We start from the raw sequence: 24,977 nt of genomic DNA, 5'->3' as shown, positions 1-24,977 counted from the left end.
TCCTTTTGCCCACCTCCTAAAGCTATTCTGAACACACCCTGGGCTAGGCTCTGGGCCCACCTTCTCCTTCCACAGTTGGCAAAACGTTTGCTGAGCACCTACGCCCGCCAGGCACGCGCTGGATGTCAAGGATGTAAACATGGAAAAGACCCACTCCTCGGGTGTTCAGAAACTCTGTAACGGGAGGTGCTTAAAGTAACGCTGCTGGTTAGCAACTGGTTTCAGAGCTTGAACTAGCTGCTAGCTCCCCAGTCACCACACTTTCTTTTTTACCACAGCCCATCTCTGATCAGAAGAGGGGTTCAGCTTGAGAAATTTAAGACCAGATGAAGGTCTCCGTAAGCTGAAATCCTTCATTAAAATAGAACACAAAGTATTCCTTTTGCTTGAACAATCCTGTTGAGTGTTCATACAACGAAGGAATTCTTGAATAAGGTGGCTGACAATATAAAGATGACTTAAAGATACCAAATTCGCTTATCCTGCTGTTGAGTACTCAAGTTTTCATTTCATGGCCAATTATCGCATACCTGACCCAAAAATAAGCCGAGATGATTCTAAGCATCTCCACGGGGACAAGCCTATACAACAGGCAGCAACACCACTCAGTACAGGCACTGGTCCCTGAATCACAGATCTTCCTTGGCCATGTCCTTAGGACAAAGACCATCAGAGCAGAGGTTGTCCCTCTTCTTCTTTTTAAAGATTTTATGTATGTATGTATGTATTTGAGAGAAAGAGTGCACGCGAGAGAGAACATGACGCGGGGAGGCGGGGGGAAGGGGCAGAGGAGAGGAAGACTCCTCTCAGACTCCCTCTGAGCAGGGAGCCCAACTCAGGGTTCAATCTCAGGACCCTGGGATCATGACCTGAACTGAAGGCAGACTATTAACCGACAGAGTCACCCATGTACCCCGAAGTTGCCGCTTTTGTTCCCAGGGCCCCCCAACAAGGGTTTAGTTTCCCACCACAACCGTCCATTCTGCCTCAAGAGGTTGAGGAGGCAAAGGTGGGTGGAAGCATGAGAAGAAAAGCCACAATTTCCTCTTTGTGCTCTGGATTAGCCCCACCTGTAAGAAAGTACTGGCTGGGCTGCAAAACCCTTGCTCTCCAGAGATAAGCAAGGACCAGAAGCTATGGCTGGGGAAGGTGGAAGTCCTCAGGGACCAAAAACTTGTCAGACACTGGGCAGAGCCAGATGGATGGGCTATGACCAGCGTATATTCTCCTGAATACAGGCATTTTCTCTCCGGACAGAGCCAACAGAGCCCCTTTACCATGAAAGACTAATCTGTGCAAGCATCAGGTGACCATAGGTAGGCAACTTTTCAACCCACCCCTTCTTCTGAGGGGAGCAGCATCCTTGAGGAGCCCAGGAGCGGTGGACTCCACCTTGTTTCTACACCCCTACAAGAGTACGCTAAAACACACTTCACCACCAATGCAGACATCACCAACAGCATCCATGAGGAGGTCGCAAGCCTGAATGTCTCCCTGAAATTCACTTGTAACTGTCATGGCAGACTAAAAACTGCAAGTTGCAACACCAAGGGCTTTAATCTTAAATCCAGGACTGGCTCGAGAGTGCTAGTCCCAGGTGCGTACATCTCTGGCCCATGTAGTCGGTTACTTGGGCTTTCTCTTATCTGAAGCAGAGAGGTTGAGGGGGTTGGGGTGTGTTACCCATTTAACTTGATTCAGTGAGGAAGAGGCAGGTGTTCTAAAAGCAAAACTCTAAAGAAATATTTTTAAATGATTTTACTTTGAGATATCAAACACGCACTAATATAAACTTGAAAAGTTCTGCCACTGCTATTAAAATCTGTCAATTTCCAGAAAGAGTCTGGCCCAGGCTTAATCTTCCACAGCCACTCACGCATCCACCGTCCACAGCAGTACTGCACTGCTGTTTGTGAGGGTTGATCTGATATCATTGCTGCTCTAAGGATTCCGTCCTTGAACTTCAGAGGGAACGATGAAGGCATCCCATGGATATTTCCCCCAGAATTTCAAAAATGGAGGAATTTCGAACAAGCTTTATATTCAAACTACACATGACATACTAACTTCTGCTTTCCCAGAATTTGGCGACAGGACCCATTGCTAATGCTACCTGTCCGGGCCTCAGAAGAATCCCAAGTTGAAGCAGGACAGACTTAAACTAGACTGTTGGACCCCATGTGCTCAGTGCCAACCTGAATCTAAGAGCTGTGCCCTGATCAAGTGCATTTTTATCCAAGCACTTTGGCCCCAGACCCTATAGGCCCTTGAATTTCTACCAGAAATTTCTATGCCAGCTTCCCATTGATAAATGCTGGGAATCTCCATTGTCTTTAAAAGCTAAGCATTGGGGCACCTGGCTCAGCTGGTAGAGCATGCAACTCTTGATCTTGGGGTTGAATTCAAGCCCCACTTTGGATGAAGAAATTACTTAAAAATAAAATACTTTCAAAAAAAATAGATAAGTAAAAGCTAATCAGTCCCTCACTTTTGGACTATCCCACCCTAGAACCAGAGCTCTGCCCCTGAGCAATGGCAGGGAGGCTGCCCCTCCATAGCCACCTATCTCCCCCAATGGCTATGCCAGGCCTCTCCACACCACAGTGCCCCTATGTGACCCACTGCATGCCTGCTCCAGGGAGCCCTCCTGCCAGTTCCTTCAGATAAGAGAAATCCCACTATACTTCCTGCTTCAGTCCAAATCCCAGACCAACTACTCCTTCTCATCTGAATGATCAAAGAAAGGCCTGTCATCTTAGAAAGGATAGATAGACCTGGTAGAGACTCCATGTTAGACTTGAAATTTGGACACCAATATCATGGCTCTGGCATTCAAGAAACCATGTTTCAAGAACTGGAACTAGCACTTCCCTTTGATCTGGTCCATGTGTTTACCAGGCTCCAGTAAAGAGGGTTGAATTGTCCCAGCTCTTTATAGGATACCAGAAAAAGGGTTTCTACTCAGCCAGAAAACACCAAAGAGCACAGTGTCATTTCTCCCCTTCCCCTCCACCCTCAGATCAGCAAAGCAAAGGCCCCTCCAAGACGTAGAGACCCTTGGGGCCCTAGAGTCACTCAGTCCCATCACCCTCTCCTGTGAACATTCTCCTGTGGCCAGCCATGGGGACCTGGGGACTTCTCTTACCAAAGGGCAGTAATTTCCTTTCAGACCATGCAGCAAAATGAAAAACAAATGCTCAGGAGAGAATATTAAGCAGTGAATGGTGTACCACAAAAGGCCAGGGACTTCATGTATAGTAGTAGTATCTCCTTCAACCCTCTTAAGAATGCTATTTGAGTTTAAGGTATTAGCTCATTATAGATGAAAATACTAAAGTGAAGGAATTTGCCCAAGGTCACGTAATTAGTTACTGATAGGCCCAGAAATCAAACCCAGGTCTGTCTGCCTCCAAAGCTCATGAACTTTTCACACAGCCATGGGATTATGACCTTATAGAAAGTACATTTTTTAAAAAAGTTTTAAATATTAAAAGACAAAAGAAATGCACAGGAAGAAAAACAGTTGTATGAAAATAATGAAACCACAGTGACTTTTGTCTTTTTCTTTGTTCCTAAATTATTTTACTTTTATCATTTTAAAATGTTTTAAATTAAGAAAGAAAATGTTAGTTATAAATCAAAACTGTATGTATATCAGTGAAGGGGTACTTACTATTATTAGTTCTATTATAATTTCTTAAGAAAACAAAATGGAGCCTGTCAGTTATCAGTGATATTCATGGATAGGCACATGGAAGGCAAGAAACCCTATACCCACATTGTCAGAGGGGGTCATGTAATCAGTATTGCTCACTACTGGGCTACAGCCTGAAATTTCTAGAACAAGCTTTCCAGAGTTCCTTTTCCCTACTTTATGCAAGGTTATATTTAAGAATTCCAAAAGTTTCAGGGCACCTGGGTGGCTCAGTCAGTTAAGCATCTGTCTTCAGCTCAGGTCATGATCCCAGAGTCCTGGGATCGAGTCCTGCATTAGGCTCCCTGCTCAGTGGGGAGCCTGCTTCTCCCTCACCCACTCCCCCTGCTTATGCCCTCTCTCTCTCTGTGTGTCAAATAAAATATTAAAAAAAAAAAAAAAGAATTCCAAATGTTTAATTTGAGATGGACTCTTAAGTAGATATAATCCACTGCATTCTCTTCCTGCTACGGTACAACAGATCATGCCTCCTTTCAGGTTGGCCCAATGCTGCAGAACCCTTTTGGAACTGAACTGAAGGGACAGCAGTAAAGACAGCCTAACAGAACACAAGAAGCTCTGAACTGGAAAGACCCCCGGCTCTGCTCCTACTTCTACAAATGGCTGTCTACACAGCCCTGTACAAGTCACTCCACATTTCCGGGCTTCTGGTTTTCCTCTTTGCGTAACGGAAAGATAGAATCAACAATCTCTACAGCTACTTGGAGTTCTAAAACTCTGACTTCATGATTTCTGCCTTTGTTAGTGCACAGTGCTCAATATTACACACAAACACTAAAAAAAAACTTTTTTGTATAATCACACATGAAGGGCACCTGCATGGCTCAGTCAGTTTAATGGCTGACTCTTGGTTTCAGCTTGGATCATGATCTCAGGATCCTGGGATCAAGCCCCACATTGTGTTGTTTGCTCAGCGGGGAATCTGCTTGAGGAGTTCGTTCTCCCTCTCCTTCTACCCCTCCCCCACTCACTCACTCTCTCTCTAAAAATAAATAAATCTTTAAAAAATATTTTAAAAGTACACACATGAACATACACATTCTAGTTTACTTCTATTGTAAAGGTCTCAAGGCCTCATAGGAATATGGCCATGTCACTTGTTCCAGGTACTCAAGAGCATGAAACAACAACACGAAGATTCTCTTTCCACTCAGATGTTACCAGACCACAACCATTATGACCTACTGAGTATAATGATGTTAAACATTTCAAGGTGCCCGGGGAACCTCTAAAATTCATTCTACTTCTTCCACAGGTTTAAGCTTACATACGAGATATTTGGATATGTAAAGCTATGTTTTATGTTCCTGGTAGTCCCCGGTGACAGCACAGCTACAGGCTGACATGTGGGGAGATGCTGAGGGAACCCTGTGCCCACCTCTGTGCTTCCAAATGCAGAAGCCACTGGTTTTACCTGGTTCAGGCTCAGGCACTATGTGATCTCCACATACATGGCTTGATAGCATAATGATTCTACAACAGGTACCCTATAGAAGAATCAACTTCCAACCTTTCCTCAGTTATAAGGTCCATCCCAGCTTTCTAAAATGTTGGGCACATTCCACAAGGTTACATACATTGGTATGGAAAAGACACGCCACTGTAAGCAAAAGAGTAAAGTAAGTTTTTGAGTTTCTGCAAAGTCCAAATGTCAACAAGTGGCCTTGCTACTGCTGATACCTTTGTTTAAGCAACTTCCCTTAGAAAAAAATGTTGGCTTAGTTCCTCAGTTACAAACAAAGATTCCATAACTCATTTCTTCCAGGGCAAGAAGGGTTTACCTACATATCAAATGCTTACTTTTCATTGTGTTTGACTACTACAAAATATTTATGTATGTGCCTAAAATCTGACCAGCCAGTTCTCAACTGTTCTTTGTTCCTGAGCATTTTCTCACAACTACTGACTAAATCTGAGAGAATTCACTTTTCTACCTATTGAGAGTACTGAAAATTTCTCAGCTCTTCTAACAATCTCCCAGCTAGTCTATATAAGACCAAATGAAAAAGACATTTTTACTGTTCTACACAATAGGCTGGCACTCAAACAAGTAAGGCAAGCTGCACTAACATCAGTTATGATGTGAAAAGTATGCAATCAGCATTTTCCTAGCAACCATTAAAATTATCACTTTCTTTCTTTTCTTTTTTCTTTTTTTTTTTTTTTTCCTTCTTTTTTGAGAGTGAGAGGGTATGGGAAGGGGCTGAGGGAGTAGAAGAGAGAATTTTAAACAGGCTCCACACCAAGCATGGAGCCTTATGCAGGGCCCAATCCCATGACCCTGAAATCATGATCTGAGCTGAAATCAAGAGTCAGACACATAATCAACAACTAAGACACCCAGTCATCCCCAAAATTACCATTTTCACCTCAGCTTACAACACTCTCCATCCACACCCTGTGGTGTAGAACAAGGTCCAAAAAGGGTACAGAGTTTTCATATCAAGGCTCACTCCATCGTTTACTTAGGGTCTGACTTTGGGCATGCCACCTAACCTCTCTGACTTGTATTTCTCCACTTGTAGTTGAGGTTTTTGAATATATATGATAGCTTAGGTCCCTTTCAATTCTAAAGAAAAAGATACAACTTATTTTTCTGTTAATAACGGCTTTGAACTACCACAGACATCATCCTTTTGATGACAAAAATCTCTTGCTATGTATTCAGATTGAGTGATTAAGCCTTTTTAAGAAGAGATCATTCATCATAATTATCTCCTACTTAAGCCATTTCTGGTCAGGTCCTTCTGATGTGCTCCCAGCCTACAGCCCCAGAGTGACAGTCACCTTGACCATCATCAGCCCTTTCATCATGGACAGTAACTAGCACTTAACATGTACATTTCTCAGCTTACTTTATGGAATTAAACTTAAATAGCCAGAGGTTATAAGAAGAATCACTAGGGCAAATCTGTCATTCCAACTTCACAAATAATTTACCAAAAATTTAGAGAGACCTACTACTGAACGTGTACTAAAGAACTCCTCCAGCCCCCACAAGTCTGTGAGCCTGACTTTTACAAGATCCCTAAAGAAAATAGGCTTATCTTCAGACAGTGCCATTAGCATATGATTTTCTAGAACTCAAAGCAAGGTAAGATGCAATATTTAAAAAAAAAAAAAAGTTTAAAGATAAACTTTAAAGGTAGTTTCCCAGGGTGATCAGAAGAGGTGGCAATGACTAATGAGGTAATTCTGACACCTAAAAATTCATATGCACTGTGAAAAAAATGAAGGAATGTGACATTCAACCAAGACTTCTGAGTGAGGCAGCCAAACACTTTTTTGTAAAAAAGCATCCCGAAGTTGTGACTCGATCTAAAAGTGGACAGTAAGACAACTGTACTTCTGTATTTCTTCTTCTGTGAAGGCAATGAAGGGCTGGTGTAATGCAATATTCCAGTCCAACCAAGCCAACTCATTTGTACATGATTTGCATACATTTGCATAGCTTCTATACAAGTAGGTGTTCTCTTCATGCATCTAAGTTTAATTAAATAATTAAGGTATCTGCTCAGAGAAAGTAGAGGGGAAACAGAAGCCATAAAATAACCATAGTCCAACTATGCTGACTTAGAGAAAGGAAACAAACACAAAGACTAACACGTGAGATCAGCAATAGCCTGTCTATAAGGCAAAAGCTTCACAGCAGCGACCTAGAAATAATGTCTCTTCCACTAAATTAATATGTCCACAAAAGATCAGCTTTCCTTTTTTGGAAAAGAAATTCTACAGACACCATAGAAGGGATATGGTTCTATAGAGTATAGTAGGGATATAAAACTGAATTACGAAGAATGCCAACCCATGCCCCAATGCTTTGAAGATCATCAAAAACTGTGTAATTTTGTCAAGACCTAAACCAGTGACTTTAGGTTTATGCTTTCATCATGTGTCTAACTTAAAAGTTAAAAATTCAACAAGGAAGGCTCACAGTATTCCTCTGGTGGGGTGGCCAACGCCCAGAAACAAAGCACACCTACCTCAGGAGCATTCTTATTAATACCCAGAATTGATCTCCTGGAGTCCCCACTGCTTTGGTCATCATTCCATTTCCTAGTGTCCTAGTGTCCATTTCCAATCCTCCTGAATTGGAAACATTCCAGATCTCTCTCCAGTGCCCTTTGTTCTCCAGAATTACCAAAGAACAATAAAATTGTAGCCAAAAACAAACAAACAAGAAAAAAACCTTATATCAGGACTGCTGCTCTCCCACAAAGCAGAAGCCAGCTTATTGTTGCCTCATTTACTGCAAAGTAAATCTTCCATGTAATAACCAAAAAACAATGTCCTGCTCAATCAGGAGGAGTAAGCAGAAACTAAGAAATCTGTATCTTCCATGCCTCATGATATTCAATCCAACATGTGGCTCTCTTATGCTCCAATTTCTTTACCTGGAAGCATGATTTTTAAAATTTTTCAACCCAGCCACTGTAACTTTTGAAGAACTGGACAAGAGAAAACTCACCCCAAGAGTGTCCTCTCTCCCTTCTCAAAATGTATTAGAAATGTCTCATTTCATTTGGCATTGTGAATGGTATCCCAAAGCTGAAAGACTAAAGAATGTTGAGATATTTCTAGATGCTAAAGAGATTTTATAACTCGAGTTTCCCTAACCTATAGTCATCTCAAGCTAGACAGCAATCTGAATTAGGTGGAGAAACAACACAGTAGAGCATGGCTCACAGAATCACAAATATGCACAGAACCCATCCAGGAATAATCTCAGTAGCCAACCCGCAGGTAATCTGTGTTCACATGAAAATGCACTCAACATTGTTATTACTGTTTGCTATATGGTTTTGAAACACTAAGGCAACACCTAAGACCCAGAAAAACATCCAGCCTTCAGAAATGCTTTATCATTATTTCCATCCACTCTACCATCCAAATAGCAGAGAAATTGCTTCCTGAGGACATGAAATTTCTGAAACCCATAGTCCTTCCTTGTCACTGCTGAGCCCCTAGATGACACACAACAAATACATAAGGACTGGCTATACTGAAAGTACCCAACATCTAACACTTCTTGCTGGTAGCTTAGAAGGGAAAATCTTGTTTCACTGGGACATTTTCCAAAATTTCATCTGATTGGTCAAAAGTAACCTAATCAGCTAGCCCAACAGATTCGGGGGCAATATTCCCAAGATAAACAGAAAAATCCCTATGCTATGGTCACTGCTTGGGACTCTTCAGTCTTGAACTCAAAAATAAAAGACACAATTTAAAAAAAGAAGAAGAAGAAGAAGAAGAAGAAATGTAGGAAAGGGAAGGGAAAGGAATAGAAAGGAAAGGAAGGGAGAAAAAAGAAAAAAGAAAAAGGAAAAGAAGGAGTTGTAAGCTTAAGAATGCAGGAGAAAATTACATGGGTCGTGAGATGACACATTTTTATTCCCCAGAAACACTGCTTTGTTAAAATTTAGGAATTCTTAAAGATAAATCACATTTATATTGAATGTGACCCTACTGTTCCTAAGAATCTTAAGATCGTAGTTGTCAAGGTTTGGAATAAATCAGCTGCAGTTCAGACCAGGCCAGTCTGCAGAGTTCGCTGTGGAAGTAAGGAAGACCAAGCCTTTGATGAGGTGAAAGGTGCATGAGGGACCTGAAGACCTGAGTCAGGACGTTGCTGCTCCGTTTACATGCTCTATAACCACGTGCCGACCGCTACAGCTGTCTGAGCCTCAGCTTCTCCAACTATACAATTCAACTGGTAAAAGGTTTTTGCCAGGAGTAGTACTTTCTGGTTTCAATCAATAAGTATTCAGTTAATTATTTACTGAATGAGTGAATGTGTAAAATGAATAAAAAAACTAAAACTGATTTCACCTTCAGATGCCCCTCTTGGTGGCAAAGAAAGCTTTGCTGCTTATTATATCATGTATCATTTTGTTTTCGGAGCACAACAGATTGGGTCTCAGTCAGAAAGATGGAAAACGTCAGTGAACGCGGACTGACTGACGGGACAAAGGGAGGGTCCGTGGATATGTATGCCGCTACTCACTCTCTTTGTGAACTATTTTGCTGTGACTCAGAGGCCCAAACTCTACCCAATCTGGATAGTCCATTTTAGTTTTGTTTAGGTGTTTACTGCCTGTAAACTAAGAAAATACTTTAAGAGTTTACTTACCCATAGGAAATTAAAATCCACAGGTATCACAGCAGATCTGGATCTGGCCCCTGCATGAGCTAACTTACTCTCAGAAAACTATGGTGCAGACCAAGGTTTCCAGATTTGCTCACTGGTACTGGCAATGATAGCGCTTACATAGACTCATAGACTGTACCCTCTTATATATATTTTTTAAGGTTTTATTTATTTATTTGACAGAGAGAGAGCACAAGCAGAGGGAGCCGCAGGCAAGAGGGAGAGGCAGAAGCAGACTTCCCTGCCAAGCAGGGAGTCCGACTCAGAGCCTGACCTCAGAACCCTGGGATTGCAACCTGAACTGAAGGCAGACGTCCCCCTCTTCTATTTTTATAGGCCTATCTTAGAGGCAAAAATTTGGTATAAATCAGCTATGATTTAAAAATAGGAATAAGACGTTTTCATTTTTTGTTATACTTGAACTTCCTAGAATATATCTAGTGCTTGACCTCTAATTAGTTTCATATTTCACTAAGTGACCTACCAATAAGTAGTAGGTCACACAACTGATAGGGAACAACAAAATTTTTTCAGGATTTGCTTCTTATCAAAAAGGAAAATATGCACAAACTGGTACAGGAATAAGGCATAAAAACATGCCTAAAACAAATCCAAATTCTCATTGTTAAGAATATCTGTCTGGAGAATGAATAAAGAAGAGAAAACCAAAGAAATGAAAGCTTTAATAGCTATCAATTCTTCTGGCCAAGCAAAAGTTGTATAGTGTTCTAATGACTTGAGGATTGTTTTATCTAGAGTAAGTTAGATACGTAAAAAGGCGGATGTTGAGATATAGAAGAATGCTTAGGATATAAACAAAATCAGATTAATGAAGAGGCAGCTGCTACAAACTCTCAGACTGACTGTATTAGTCAGGATTCTCCAGAGAAACAAAAGCAGTAGGACCCACACCCACACACGCACGCGTGCATGCGAGAAAGAGAGAGAAAGGGGTAGAGAGTGAGAGAAGAAGAAAGGAAGGAAGGAGGGAGGGGGAAAACTGATTATGAGGAACTGGTTCACGCAATTACAGAGGTTAAGAAATCCCAGGATCTGCCGTCTGCAAGCTGCAGATCCAGAAAGTCAGTGGTATAATTCCAGTCTGAGTCTAAAAGCCTGAGAACCAGAAAGCCAATAGGGCAAACCCCAGTTCAAGGACAGGAGAAGACCAATGTCACAGCTGAAGCAGACAGACAAGAAGCAAAAGGAGCAAATGCATAGTCCTTCACCTTCTGTTCTCTGCAGGCCCGCAGCAGATTGGATGTGTCCACCCACAATGAGGAGGTTAATCTACCGAGTTCACTAACTCAAATGCTAACCTCATCTGGAAACATCCTCACAGACATGCCCAGAGATGTTTAACCTGGTCACGTCTTGACCCAGTCAAGTTAACACATACAATTAAGCATCACACTGACTACAAACTAAACATTTAAGGCACTCAAAGTATTAACACTTTACTATGAAGAACCATGAACAGAAAGGAATCCCCAGCTCCTCTTTTTCTTCAAGGATCATGGGACTGAGGTCCCTGAGAATCATGGAGAAACAAAGTCATCCATTCTGATGATAAAGAGGAAGGAATGGATGCTCCCATCAACAAAGAGGAGTAGGCATCCACCGTCCAGCCACCCTCAGGAAGACTGAAGTCTTCCACAAGGTTGTCATCCCACCGGCTTCCTAAAACACAACTACCAACGCAGAAGAACTACACACCAGATGTGGGAAAGGTATACACACACAGCCAATAACCAGTCTTGTCCCAGACTGAAAATACAGAATGTTCCAGTGGTTCCCCTAGAGGTGTTGCACTCTTGTGATCCCCCAACATATGAAAGACTAAAATAAATGTGGTTCTTTAGGTAGGAGGAAGCCTATTTTTGAGAGTGATTCTTTACCCCACCAAATTTCAGCAAGTAAGAGTTCACATTTGGTCATCTGCAATACAGCTGTTATTCTCTCCATGACAATCCCCAGGGCTCAGGACTGGACACAGCTGGGTCTGCCGGTCAGCAGAGCCCTCTAAAACAGAGATAGATGGATCCCAGATTATTTTGCCAAACTGTCTTCTAGTTTGCCAAGTACTACAATGGACAACTAGCAATTCTTAATCACAGTCCCTATTTATATGCTTTCTCCACTAAAAATTAAAGTTCCCAAAAGATGGAGTCAATATTTTTTATTCAATTGTAAATTAAAGACAGATGACAACTCTGAAGAAGGTTTAAAGTTAAGTAATTAGACAATTAATCAGCCAACTAACAGTATGAAACTCACTTATATTTACACATTTATGAATCCTTGAATGTGCTGCAATCTACAATACTCTATTAATCCCTTCCAACAGTGTAAGAGTCATCAGAAATCCTATTATATGCCTCATGTAATCTCTCATTCCCTCAGCTTATTCATCTATGCAATCGATACAAATGAGGAAACAAACATGATGTAAGTCCCTAAGAAGTAAACCATTAGAACTCAGCAGAATACTACTACTCAAGCTCAGAGCATTTTCAAAACAACTACCAAATAGGTCTAGTGTTGGGATCCTTACAGTAATGTGGAAATTACCAACAAGGGGAACATTCTCAATTGTTGCAAAGCAGAACACAGCTCAAGTTCCTGGTGAGGTTCTAAAGGCCCCCAACTGCCAAAATGCCCAAAGGCTTGGATGATGCTGTTACCATAGTGTTTTTGCCGTTTTGCTAAAGCTCCATATTTGTTTGTTTGTTTTCTTGGTGGTGTTTTAAATGTTTCTATGTAGGACAGTTGTATTAGTAGGTCTTAACTGCTTTGTTAGTGTCACCAAAGAACAGAAAGTACAGTCTACTGCCAAAATTGGTAGATTTGTTACTATGGCGCATTTTTTCATTTATAGTCATGATATTATGCAAATTACTTTATGGATTCCTTTATGGATCCTTTTTGCTAAAATTACCAAATTGTATCATCAATAATATTTCAGTATGAAATAGCCAAAGCTGTATATCTGGTCCTATCTAAAATTTTACTTTGCTGTAAAATTGACATAGTTTTAACGTAAACCATTCTATTATGGATGTCCAAAGTAAATCTTTCAATTTCAATAAGCTTTCGTCCTTTAAACAGATATGGAATAGACTTTATTGATGTAATTTGGGCTAACATGATGGAAGGTGGTTAAAAAGAGATCATTTCGCTTTAACCATCTGAAATTGAGGTTGGAGCATATGCCCATTTTATTCTGGTTTATATTCTACATTCAGTTAGTTGAAGAATTATGAAACTTCTGTTTTATCAATTTCAAAAACCCCACAGAATACATTAGAATTGCTACATAAGTAAATCTTTGTTCAAAACGTGGAAGGACCATAAATTGATCAATTATTCCCATTCTACCTTTTACATGGAATACAGTAATCATTTTTGAAGATAATGATAATAGTACCTGGTCATTTATCTGATAGCGTGTAGGTCTATGCTAGATTTTCTAAAAACTCTAGAAACTCAGATTATTATACTAAAACTAGCTTGATAGGTACATTTTGCTTTAATCTCTTTACCTCCTTTGATATAAAGTTTTTAACATTTTTCTCTGCACTAAACCAATGTCATCCGAGTTTCTTTAATTGATCTTCTATTAATTATTCTTAATTGCAGGAAGCTTATATTACTGACATTTTCTTTGAAACAAATATTCAATTATCTGATTTTAACTTGGACTAAGTCCACTCATAATATGTTTCTCTCTCCACTCACCCATACTAAGTTCTACACGAAATCAGAATAGTAATAATAATAATTTGAGCACCACCCCCTCATAATGTGAGAGCAGATGGTTGAGAAAATGTAAAAGCCCCCTCAACAGAGTCAAATCATCACAGCCAGGGCGTGAGACAAGAATGTAAATGAGGATACACAGGCCAAGAGTAGACTGTTTACCCAAAAAAATGTCGCCACCCCCTCACCCACTTTCCAAAGTAAAGCAAGAACTCATTTCTCACATCTGTATATCAAATTCAATCCAGGAGATATAGAACATAAAACCCATTTTATCCTTACCTTTGGTTCTGTATTAATAAAGTAATATTCATTAAAATGCATTTTTAAAAGAAGATTGAGTACAAAGTTTTTGAGTGTTCCCAATTTCTAATGGCAGAATATCAACAAGGAAATTTTTTCAACTGAATTTAGAGATGGAGTGAAATTCTTTTTTTTTTTTCCAGCTTTATTAAGGTATGATTAACAAATATGGTAAAATTCTCTTTTTTTAAAGATTTTATTTATTTATTTGTCAGAGAGAGAGAGAGAGAAAGGCATAAGCAGGGGGAGCAGCAGGCAGAGGGAGAAGCAGACTCCCTGCTGAGCAAGGGGCCTGATGTGGGACTCCATTCCAGGACCCTGAGATCATGAATTGAGCCAAAGACAGATGCTTAACCAACTGAGCCACCCAGTCTTCCCCAGGGTAACATCCCTAAAAGCTCTTCTAGACAGTTACAGGGAGAAGACAAGATACTATGTTAGGGGATTTTGAAACCAGGAGTTCATGGGCAAAATCACTTATATTGAAGGTTGACTATAATATACACTATCTTAAGTAATTTTTTTTAGATGATACATATGAGAGTAAGTGTAACTGCAACAGGCCTTAAGGCATCCAAGTATAGAAAGAAAATGCTTTGGGTAATGGATATACCAAGGGGAAAATCTCTAAGGCTCACTGATGAGGTAAAAGGATACACAGTACTAAATATTAAAGCTTAACAATTGTTTTCAAACAACTCAAGAGATAGACAAAAACTTGGCAACAGATCAGATGAGCATCCTTATTATAAGACAAAGAAAGTTATCTATTTGCAGCCTCCATGCCCTTTTTAGAAGTCCTGCTCTCCTACTGGCTCTACACCCTTGTGATGATCTTGCCACAGGCACCTCAGGCTACTGTCTAACTGACCTCTAGCAAACAGCCCACAGATGTTCTACAGACATGCCCGTCAAGAAATCTCACCCTGGGGGCGCCCAGGTGGCTCAGTTGGTTGAGCAGCTGCCTTCAGCTCGGGTCATGATTCCGGGGTCCTGGGATCGAGCCCCCCATCAGGCTCCCTGCTCAGCAGAGAGCCTGCTTCTCTCTCTCCCCCTCTCCCTGACGCGCTGCTTACTTGTGCTCTCTCTCTAACTCTCTGTCAAATAAATAAAATATTAAAAAAAAAAAAGAAAGAAAGAAATCTCACCCTGGGTGAGCTCCACCTCCTAGGCTGACTGTCTCTGCCCATACCATCTTCTCATTTACTCAAGGCTGGAGCCCAAAAGTTATTCTGGAATCCACATTTGCTCCATGGACACACCCAAGGCCTCACCACTCTAGGCCCTCTTCTCTGTCACTGTTGCCCAGGGCAAGCCTTTTCATTTCTTCCCTGGAAAAGCCCCCATGCTCTTCTTTCTGGCTGATCTTAGCTTCTGTCTCTCCCCTCCATTCACTCCTACCCATGGCCACCAGACTCGACTTCCCTAAACACATATCTAATGTCATCATCTTCCCTGAAAAGCCCAAAATGGGGTTCCCCATGCTACAGGATAATCTATGTACCACATCCAAATACTTTATCGTCTGGTCCCAACTTCCTTTTCCAACCTATCTCTATCTCTTGCCTTCCTTCTCAAGCACCCTATATCCCAACCACATTTCCACTCTCCTAACACACTATGAATTTTCCCACATTCATGCATTTGTGTGAGACTTTTCCAGTGCTCAGAATGCTCTCCCCTTACATTTGCTCCCCTAGAAAACTAGAGTTCATGGTTTAAGACCCACTTTAAATGTCACCACCTCTGTGAGTGTACCAACAAACTCTCCTAGATGGGTATACAAGATATCTCTGCTCTGGGTCCCCTCAGCACAACATGCTGAGGACATGTCACCATGGACTATGACTAAGGACGTATTGTGGATCTCCTCAATCAGATCATGTGTCCCTCTGTAAAGCAGAACCTGCTTCCCATTCATCTTTGTGCCCAAGTCCTCCTCAGAATGAGCAGCTCTACAAATGTGTCTTAAAGATAGATTTTATCACAAACAGCTGATTATTTTCCCACTGCTCCTCTTCCAACAACTGTTTTGTCTCAGTGACTGATAAACATCTGCATACTTTTGAAAGCCCAAGTTTGCCCTGATGTTCGTAGCAGCATTATTCACAACAGCCAAAAGGTAGAAGCAAGCCAAGGGTCCAACAATGGACAAAAGGATAAACAAAATGTAGTATACACACATAATGCAATATTACCAGCCTTAAAAGTGGAAGAAAATTCTGACACATGCTACAACATGGGTGAACCCTGAGAACACCACGCTAAGTGAAATAAGCCAGTCACAAAAACACAAAGACTGTATGATGCCACTTATATGAGGAACCTAGTCAAGTTCATAGAGACAAGAGAACGGTGGTTGCCAGGGGTTAGGGGCAGAAAGCAGGAGGAATGGGGAGTTAGTGTTTAATGGGTATAGAGTTCTAAGTTTTTCAATATGATGGTTGGTGGTGATGGCTGCAGAACAATGAAAATGTATTTAATGCCACTGAAATGTACACTTAAAATGGTTAAAACATACTGTTTTCCATAGCAGCTATGCCATTTTTCGTTCCCACCAGCTATGCAAAGGTTTCCAAATTCCCCAACTTATATACATTTTACCACAATTTTAAAAAGAAGAAGAAGAAGAAGAAGAAGAAGAACCACCACCACCTCGGTGGCTCAGTCAGTTAAGCGTCCAACTCTTGATCTCAGCTCAGGTCTTGATCTCAGGGTCAAGACTTTAAGCCCCATTTTGGGCTTCACACTGGGTGTGGAGCCTATTTAAAAATGAAAAAAAAAAAGGAGAAGCAGAAGTTTGGGAACCAATTAAAGGTCAAAAAATAGGTAACTAGGGGAGCCTGGGTGGCTCAGTTGGTTAAGCGTCTGCCTTCAGCTGAGGTCATGGTCCCAGGGTCCTGGGCCCGCATCGGGCTCCTTGCTCAGCCAGAAGCCTGCTTCTCCCTCTTCCTCTCCTCCTGCTTGTGTTCCCTCCCTTGCTGCCTCTCTCTTTGTCAAATATAATCTAAAAAAAAAAAAAAAAAAAAACAAAAACTTAAGTAACCTATCACAATCCTAAATGGTAAAAATTTCTTTTAATAATGATTCAAAAGCACCATTATATCTTACAAAGCACGAAAAAACATTTCACAAACCCACCTGGCCCCATGAAACAACTCTTTCTCAAATGATCCAAGAATCCCAGGACATTTTCTTATTTTTATATCTCACATGTGGCAGTTGCCAGACTAAACACCATAGGAAGTAGAACTCCCTGCCCAGTCACTGTACTGGGTAAATGCAGCTCAACCCAAGTCTAAAAGTAAAGAAAGCCAAGGCATTATATTCTTGGAATATAACAGTACAGGGAAAATATTAGAACAGAACAGAACCTACATAACAGGCAGCAACTTAGGAACTTTTAAAAAAGTTAATGTAGACTCAAGCCAGAGAGGATTTAGGATGAGTACTTCCCTGCCCCAAATGCCCCATCTCCAAAGCACTGCTGTGGAAGACAGACAAGTGGCTGCTGTAACTGACAAGCCCGTCAATATTATGGTTTCTTGGCTCCTGTAGTTCTACCTGTGAACTCAACAGAACAACTTCTGTTCCCAAGTGGAAGGTGTAGCCCAGGCAGTGTACCACTGCTGACCTGGCCTGGCACTCTCTCCTACATGATCACTGGGAGCTGTAATGCTCTGTATTTGTAAACTATCTGTACACTCATTCAGCAATCTTGTCTCCCGAATGTGACTGGTCCAGTTAGACTGAAGGTACTGAAGCGGAGCACCGCTGAGCAGCCCCAAAGCCCACAGCGTGTTGTGGAAACTGACACGAAGCACCTTCGTTGCTGAATGTTTCCTCCACCTTATCCGAACAGGTGAATCCCCTGACTTCCCTGTCGTAATCTCCAGGTGTAGAAAACGTGGAGTACCATAGCCAAGTAGATCCCAGGAAAAGAAGGAGAAACCATGAAATGTCAGGCTGAATCCATACAGACCCCAGTCATCCTGTGAGCGGCAGGCACCTCTCCCGAGCACTGAGCTTGCAGTTAACCAAGCATTGCCAAAAGGCCTTCAGCAGAAATCATCTCTGACAAAAACAAGTATTACATGAAATTCAAGAAAAAAGCCACAAAGCAAAACCCCAATGGAAACTTCCAGCAGTCCCGTTTTGTGCTGTTCGGTTAAACAATGTATAACGGCACCCCTCTCCTCCCTCTGCCTGTCCTCTTTATTCCAGGCGACATCTTCCTCTGCCCACATTCATTACATTTCCAAAATGATTTTTCCAAGTTAAATGAACTTCACATCTTATGCTCTGCTGCAAATGCTCTTAACCTTTTTGGAGGTCAAAATCTTACTGAGAATCCCATCAAAACCCTCTGGCTTTCTCTGCAGGAACAGGCACAATTTCAAGGAATTCACATATGTCCTGGGTCCCCTGGAGGTTAGAAACCTCTGTCCCAGTGGCTGCTTCCTTCCATCTCTTTTCTACATTGAATTTGAGAAGCACTTGGCAACCTACCTCTATTTGTGAAAATTATGTAACGAACAAATTTCAAGAACCCATAAGGACTTCTTTTGATGGCATGGTCCATCCATCCCACGGATATCAAAACTCTAAGGGGAAGCCATCTCACATAAGCTCAAGACATTCAGCCAGTCTGACACACAGCAGCCCTGAAGGACGACTCCCTCACAGATTATGATACCTGCTCCCCGTGATCGCCCTCACACACGTACCAATGTGACTTTGTGGGGACCGCTGAGACTCAGTCTGTTACAATTGGCATCAGTTGCCACCGGCAAGTCATCACAAGAACCTGACCTTGGTAAGCACATTTTACACTTGAGTGCTATTCATCCGGGTGACACCAAGCGGGGGTTGGGGAGGCAGGAAGACAGACAGTGACAGTGCCAGAGCCTGCTGCCAGGCACTGCCCCCCATCCCACAGGCTGCAGAAGCTGCCTCACCCACACAGAGAGACTGAGCCTGCAAAGCCAAATTTCTGAGCTGCTGCTGAGACTCCCATAAAAAGCAATGCTATTTCTAACCTCTCTCACCATGGAAAAATACACATGCCACCAAGCAACCCAGAATCTCTGAAAGGTTTATTTTTATACTCTTCCCCACGCCCCCTACCCTTACCTCCCCCACAAAATTTTTAGGTGGAAAATTTGCTAGCTTTTTAGCAGTTTGACACTACTGTGCTAGGCATGGGCTGACGAAACTGCAAGCATGTTTGATTTTAAAGAAAAATGAAAAGGTATTTTTCTGATACAGCTCTGAATGAGTCTGCTTTAAGAAAATGATAGAGTCTAATAATAGAAGGACACAATCCAACAAATAGGCAAAGAAAACTCCCAAGTTCCCAGACCACAGACAGAAATAACGGCGCTAACAAGGTTCTCGTTGCTATCTCTAAAAGTGGCGCTCCTGCTTGCTCCACTTTCTCTTCACACTGCTGATCTTTCCTAGTTCAAACAGGGTACAAAACATCCCTGATGCCCTTCTGGCGTTTCGATTTTTCTTTTGCTGCTCTTGCCCTTAAAGAATGAAGGGAAAGCAGTGAGATGGACTTCAGATCTGAGTCCCCTGACACTGTGTATACAGGTAGGCAGAAGGGAGGGAGGAAGAAGAGGAGAGAGAGTTGAGGGGGGGGAAGCAGGAGGGTCTGAATGAGGATTCGAGAACCCAAAAATTCTTTCCGAAGCCAAGGGGCAACCCAGAACTAATCAACCTGGCATCTGTACCGGGACCCCTCCCAATGGGAACTTTGGTGTCACTTCTCTAATGGCCAACTAGAAGGCTAGAGAGGCACCAACCCATCACTAACTGGCTTCTCATACATATAGGAAGTTTTAGTGTTACCTCTGATTGACCCTGCTACAAGTTAGGAAACCTCCAGCACAATACGGTCATTTACACCATAGCTCCAAATGTTTTTGTTTGATCACATTTTCACAGTTTAATCTGGTTTATTATACATGCCAAGGAAATATCTGGAGAAAATAAGCCTTGCTTTATTTACCAGTATAGAAGGCGGGGACCTACACTCAAAGGTGTCCCTTCTCCCAGCACTACTGATCCTCTTTGAGTTTCCTTAAAAGTTTAAATTTCATGCAAAGCCAGGAAGTTCAGGTTAGGTATGTATGGCTAGCATCTAAAGTTTGTTTGTTTCTTTGTTTTTAATATTTTATTCATTTATTTGCCAGAAAGAGAGAGAGAGAGAGCACAAGCGGGACGTGCAGCAGAGGGAGAAAGAGAAGAAATCTCCTTGCTGAGCAGGGAGCCGGAAGCAGGGCTCAGTCCCAGGACCCTGAGATAATGACCTGAGCCAAAGCAGAAGCTTACCAACTGAGCCACCCAGGTGCCCCTAAGGTTTTTGTTTTTTTTTTTAAGATTTTATTTTATTTATTTGACAGAGAGATCACAAGTAGGCAGAGAGGCAGGCAGAGAGAGAGGGAAGCAGGCTCCCCACTGAGCAGAGAGCCCCATGTGGGGCGCGATCCCAGGATGCTGAGATCATAATCTGAGCCAAAGGCAGAGGCTTAACCCACTGAGCCACCCAGGCGCTCCCTTAAGGTTATTTTTTAATGCTGGAGCATCTCCCCACTGGGACCACAGGTCTTACACAGAAAAATTTCACACTGCTTCCTGTTCCTCACCATCTACTTCTGATCCTTTAAGGACCGTAAAGGAAAGCAAAAGAGAGGTGGGATTTTCCCCCATCTGAACCTTTCTTATTTGTGCCGAGAGCTAACCAGATCTAAGTCTGAGGTTCTTCTCACAACAACGACAGGAAATGGTGTGGAAAGCTTGAATTAATTATTTCTTGCCCTACATCCTAGAAGAATTATGTTCAGTCAAGTCACTAGCACCACATTCCACCACACCTGGCTGCAGCAAGAAGATGCCTTGTGAAATTCCTCAGCACACCTCCTTCACCCTGAAAGAGGACAGAGAGATCCATGCCTCTGCTCCCTCTTTTCCTCTGATCCTGCCAGCACACGGTCCCTGGATAAGAACTAGCATTTGGATGGCAAATACTGACATTTTATGCAACTCCTACTGTGCGTGAATGCTGAATTAGGCAACCTCACAATAAGTCCACAAGATAAATATTACCCCATTTAAAGACGAGAAAATTTGAGATCCAGAGAGGTTCAGGACTTGTCAGAGTAGAACAGTGAAGGAAAGTGGCAAGGACAGAATTTGAGGCAAACCCGTGTTTCCAGCTACACCTTACAAATGTGAGGCAGCCAAGAAGTATGTGTCTTTAAATTTATCAAGGAGGTCACAATGGTAAATTTTAAAATACATTTAATAACAACCTAAACATGGTAACCCAACCCTGTTTTAGAACCAAGTCCAAAAAAATCCACTGTACATTAAGACAGGCACATGCTGCAATTCGTGCAAAAATCCAGACCTCCTTGGGCTTTTCCCAGCACAGCAGTTGGAGCAGAGTTGTAAGGCCACCTGTCCATCTTATCAGCCCTTAGGAATGTCTCACAGTCCAGCTGTGAGCTTCGAGAGACAGAATTTTACAAGTAACAGCGCAAATATAAATTCCAGGACAGTCAGCTGTAAACCTATTTTAGAGGTGTGAAAGTTCTTGCAACACCTCAGAATCCAAGTATGGTGCCTGAAAATGGCCTGAGAGGCACAAAGCAACATGCAGGTTTGCAGAAAGGGATCTGTTCTTCTAGCCATTCTAACGTTCATAACGAGCAACATAGCCTTGTATTTCATATAAAATCCATATACAGTAACATAGTCAAGAAAAAGATTTCCATTACCAATTTTGAAAGTTGCTGAAAATAACTGACAGAATGAGGTAACCCCATATATGGTGGGAAATCAGGTTCTTACGGAACTTGCAAGTATATTTCTACTTTTGTCACAATTCTGTAAATCGAGCTGCACGATCCCACGGTATTTCAGTTATCCAGTAAAATTCTGTTTGAGGATGGCTTTAGTTTTTGGTGGGTAAGGTTAAAGAAGACTCTATCTGAGATGATGAAAGAGTACCCAAACTGTGCCCACACTCTCTTCAGCACTGGGAAAGATGGGTTATTGTCCCCCACCTTAAGCCGGTGGTGAGCATGCCAAATTACAGAAGAAAAACAGCACGATTCATCAACACTCACCAAGTAATGGGTGCCTGGGTGGCTCAGTTGGTTAAGTGTCTGACTCAGGAAAGAAACACATACGGACTACATTCTCTCACCAACAGAGAGGAACTGCACCCAACGTGGACTCAGAGTGTGTGTGGCTTGTTATATACCGCAGGCTTCATAGCAACTACAATTTTAGGAAGGCTCCAAACTGTGAAAAGTCCATTTAAATTCAAGGGTCTGTGCGCCTCAGGGAGGAAGCACATTAAATCGCTCCAATTGCCCCATCTACTTCCAACTGCAACCATAAATAAAAAGTCTGGATATGCTCTGAGAGAGCATCCAGAGTGGGAATCTGCATCAATTCATTTCATTTGACAAAAGTTTTACTGAACTCCTCCCTTACACCAGACACAGGCCCTGGGGGGTGGGGGGGTGGGTGAACTGCAGGAGGGAAGGAGGGAAGATTCTTGCCCTTATAAAGTTTATAGTCTAGTAAAAACTTGGAATAAACAATGAGTCATACCTGGCACATTAAAATTTAGGAAAAAGTTACACCTTACATTTTATAGAATTTCTTACTTTTCTGACAACTCTCATGTATTTCTTCATTTAATGTTCCCCATAGACTGGTGATTAGGCAGAACAAGAATCACTAAAATCAATTAAGAGTTGACCAAATAGAGGCACTGAGAGGTGAAGGGGTATGCCTAAAGTAAAAACCTGGCAGTGGGAAAGGGTAGGCTTCTCCTGGTACCCTCCTAGCACCTTCGATGACTATCCCCCCAAGGGCTGACTCTGAGTGGGTCTTTGGGTCTGAGGATGTCCAGAGATGACCAAAATACACAGGTGTCACCTAAGCTTCTCGTTCTAGATAACCCAGTGCCCAGCCACTTACACCCACTCTCCAAAACACCAACACACAGGCACACAAATGTAAAACCAAATGCAGTAAATTAGGAAGTCAACCCCCTCTTCACAATAACAAACCACACGTGCTACCAGTACAGAGAAAGAAAAACCTGTCCACTGGATGTTACAACAGCTAAGAGAGAGAAAGGAACTAGTATTTATTTAATGTATGCTATATGCCAGAGGCTGTTTTAAGTATGATGGCTCTTTTATTTCTCATGGCAATCCCATCATGATCCCCATTTTCTGAAGTAGGAAATCAAACAAAACACAGAATTTAGAATGACAAATAAAGAATCCCATTTCCCACTGATCTTAAATGTTTGTAAGTATCTGGGCATTAAATGCTCAGGCTCAGCAACAAACAAGCTCAATAGTAAGATTATTCTTTTTTCCAGTAAATCTAGAAATATGTGTTTTATATACATTCTCAGCTCAAGGTGAATTACAAACAAAAAAGAAAAGTCCAAATTTAAGCTGATATCATGCATTCCTCCTATGGGAAAAAGTTAAATTAGTAAGATAGCTTTTGTGCCTAGCTATTGCATGACTTTCTTGAAAGGTACAGCATCTCATAACAGATAGTGCTGTGACAACCTCTACTTCACAGTCATTATCAAAGAGTCTCAAGTTCTACTCACCTTTTAAGCTGTATGAAAACTGATGTGAGTTCTTGAGAATGGTCCAATACGGAGACAATGGTGTGATGTTACAAATACAGAGCTTGAAATGCTAAAAGGAAAAATAAAAAATTTCAGTGAACCACTTCTTGGTTTCTTTTCATGCACCCTCCCTTTCCCCAAGTTCCACAAAAATAGTTGAGAACTATCACAATAAAAGCCACAATACCAAAGTGATTAAATTAAGAATGCAAAGATAAACATCAAATAATAAAGGAAGAGAAAATTATAGCCAAAAAAATAAATAAATAAATAAAAACAATTGAGGTCAGGGACCTGACTGAGCTAGGGACAAAATCTCCTTATGAGTTTTTGAGCAGCCACAAGGGGCACCCTGTTCTTATCTCCCAAACAAAAGAGACAGAACTTACTCCTCTCAGCATACAAATAATGTATGTTGAGACATTTTCTTCAATGAGGGCCCAGGAACAAATAATGAATGATACCTTTATTGGACATGGGTTTTTTTTTTTTTTAAATCTTAACAGTCTGAATTATCTTGTGAGCATAAGGATCCATACAATCCTTAACTGTAAAGAGAGGCAGGCCCAGGGGCACATTTTTCCTCCCATGAAATTATCTTGTGAGCATAAGGATCCACACAATCCTTAACTGTAAAGAGAGGCAGGCCCAGGGGCACATTTTTCCTCCCATGAAATATGTTTAATTTTGTGGGAGCAATATGGACCCCTGCTTAGGGAAGACCCTTAGGGGAACATCCATGGTACTGTCTGTAAGGCTGTCTTGACACCTGCCCTTTACCCCGTTGGTAGAACATTCTCCAGTTGGGCGGTCCAGACTTTGTCCAGGTCCACTTCCAGTTCACACAATCTGTCATGATCATCCTCATCTCACCTCAGTGAGTACGCTCTAGGTGCCTCGCACCATTCCAGATCACGTCAGGTGACTGCCCTGTGCCTTACAAAGCAGTTTTGGGTAAACTTGGTCAACTCTGCCTCAGATACCACAAGCACTTCTCAGCACCCAGGCTGCCAATGTGTAGGATTACACTCCTGTCCAAGGTTGAATAAGCCACCATCTGTCTAGCTTGTGTGCTGTAGCGTACTCTCCAGGAGACTTGTCCCTTAAAGTGTGTTCCTACCATATGTCACTCCTGAGTGATCAGCCAAAGCTAAGACATCCAGATAAAAAATGACCGTGTCTAGCCAGAGGATCCTGTGAGATTCCTGTGGAGGTCCACCCCGAACACATAAGACAAACACCTTGCTGTTTTTATGTAACTCCTCAGTACCAATACCATGCACCCACAGACATTACTTTCTCCTGTTCATGATCTACTGAGACGGGGGAAAATAATCCACTTCGGGTTTTCTAAACAGTAGTTTTTATTCCTC

General features: G+C 41.8%; 1 protein-coding gene across 7 annotated transcripts in view; it reads right to left on the bottom strand.

The window, feature by feature from the left end:
- Positions 1-24,977, bottom strand: part of LDLRAD4 (low density lipoprotein receptor class A domain containing 4) — a 414,853-nt gene that overhangs the window by 333,475 nt on the left and 56,401 nt on the right. For all 7 annotated transcript variants that reach the window (XM_032309444.1, XM_032309443.1, XM_032309442.1 and 4 more), the window contains exon 2: positions 23,584-23,674. Coding sequence is in view for 1 of the 7 variants with exons in the window: in XM_032309434.1 (XP_032165325.1) it covers positions 23,584-23,674 (91 nt within the window). In the remaining 6 variants the exon portion in view is untranslated. The remainder of the gene's footprint in view (positions 1-23,583; positions 23,675-24,977) is intronic.

The sequence above is a fragment of the Mustela erminea genome, chromosome 13 (assembly GCF_009829155.1).
Source record: "Mustela erminea isolate mMusErm1 chromosome 13, mMusErm1.Pri, whole genome shotgun sequence".
Taxonomy (NCBI): domain Eukaryota; kingdom Metazoa; phylum Chordata; class Mammalia; order Carnivora; family Mustelidae; genus Mustela; species Mustela erminea.
This window is presented reverse-complemented; position numbering and strand designations above follow the sequence as displayed.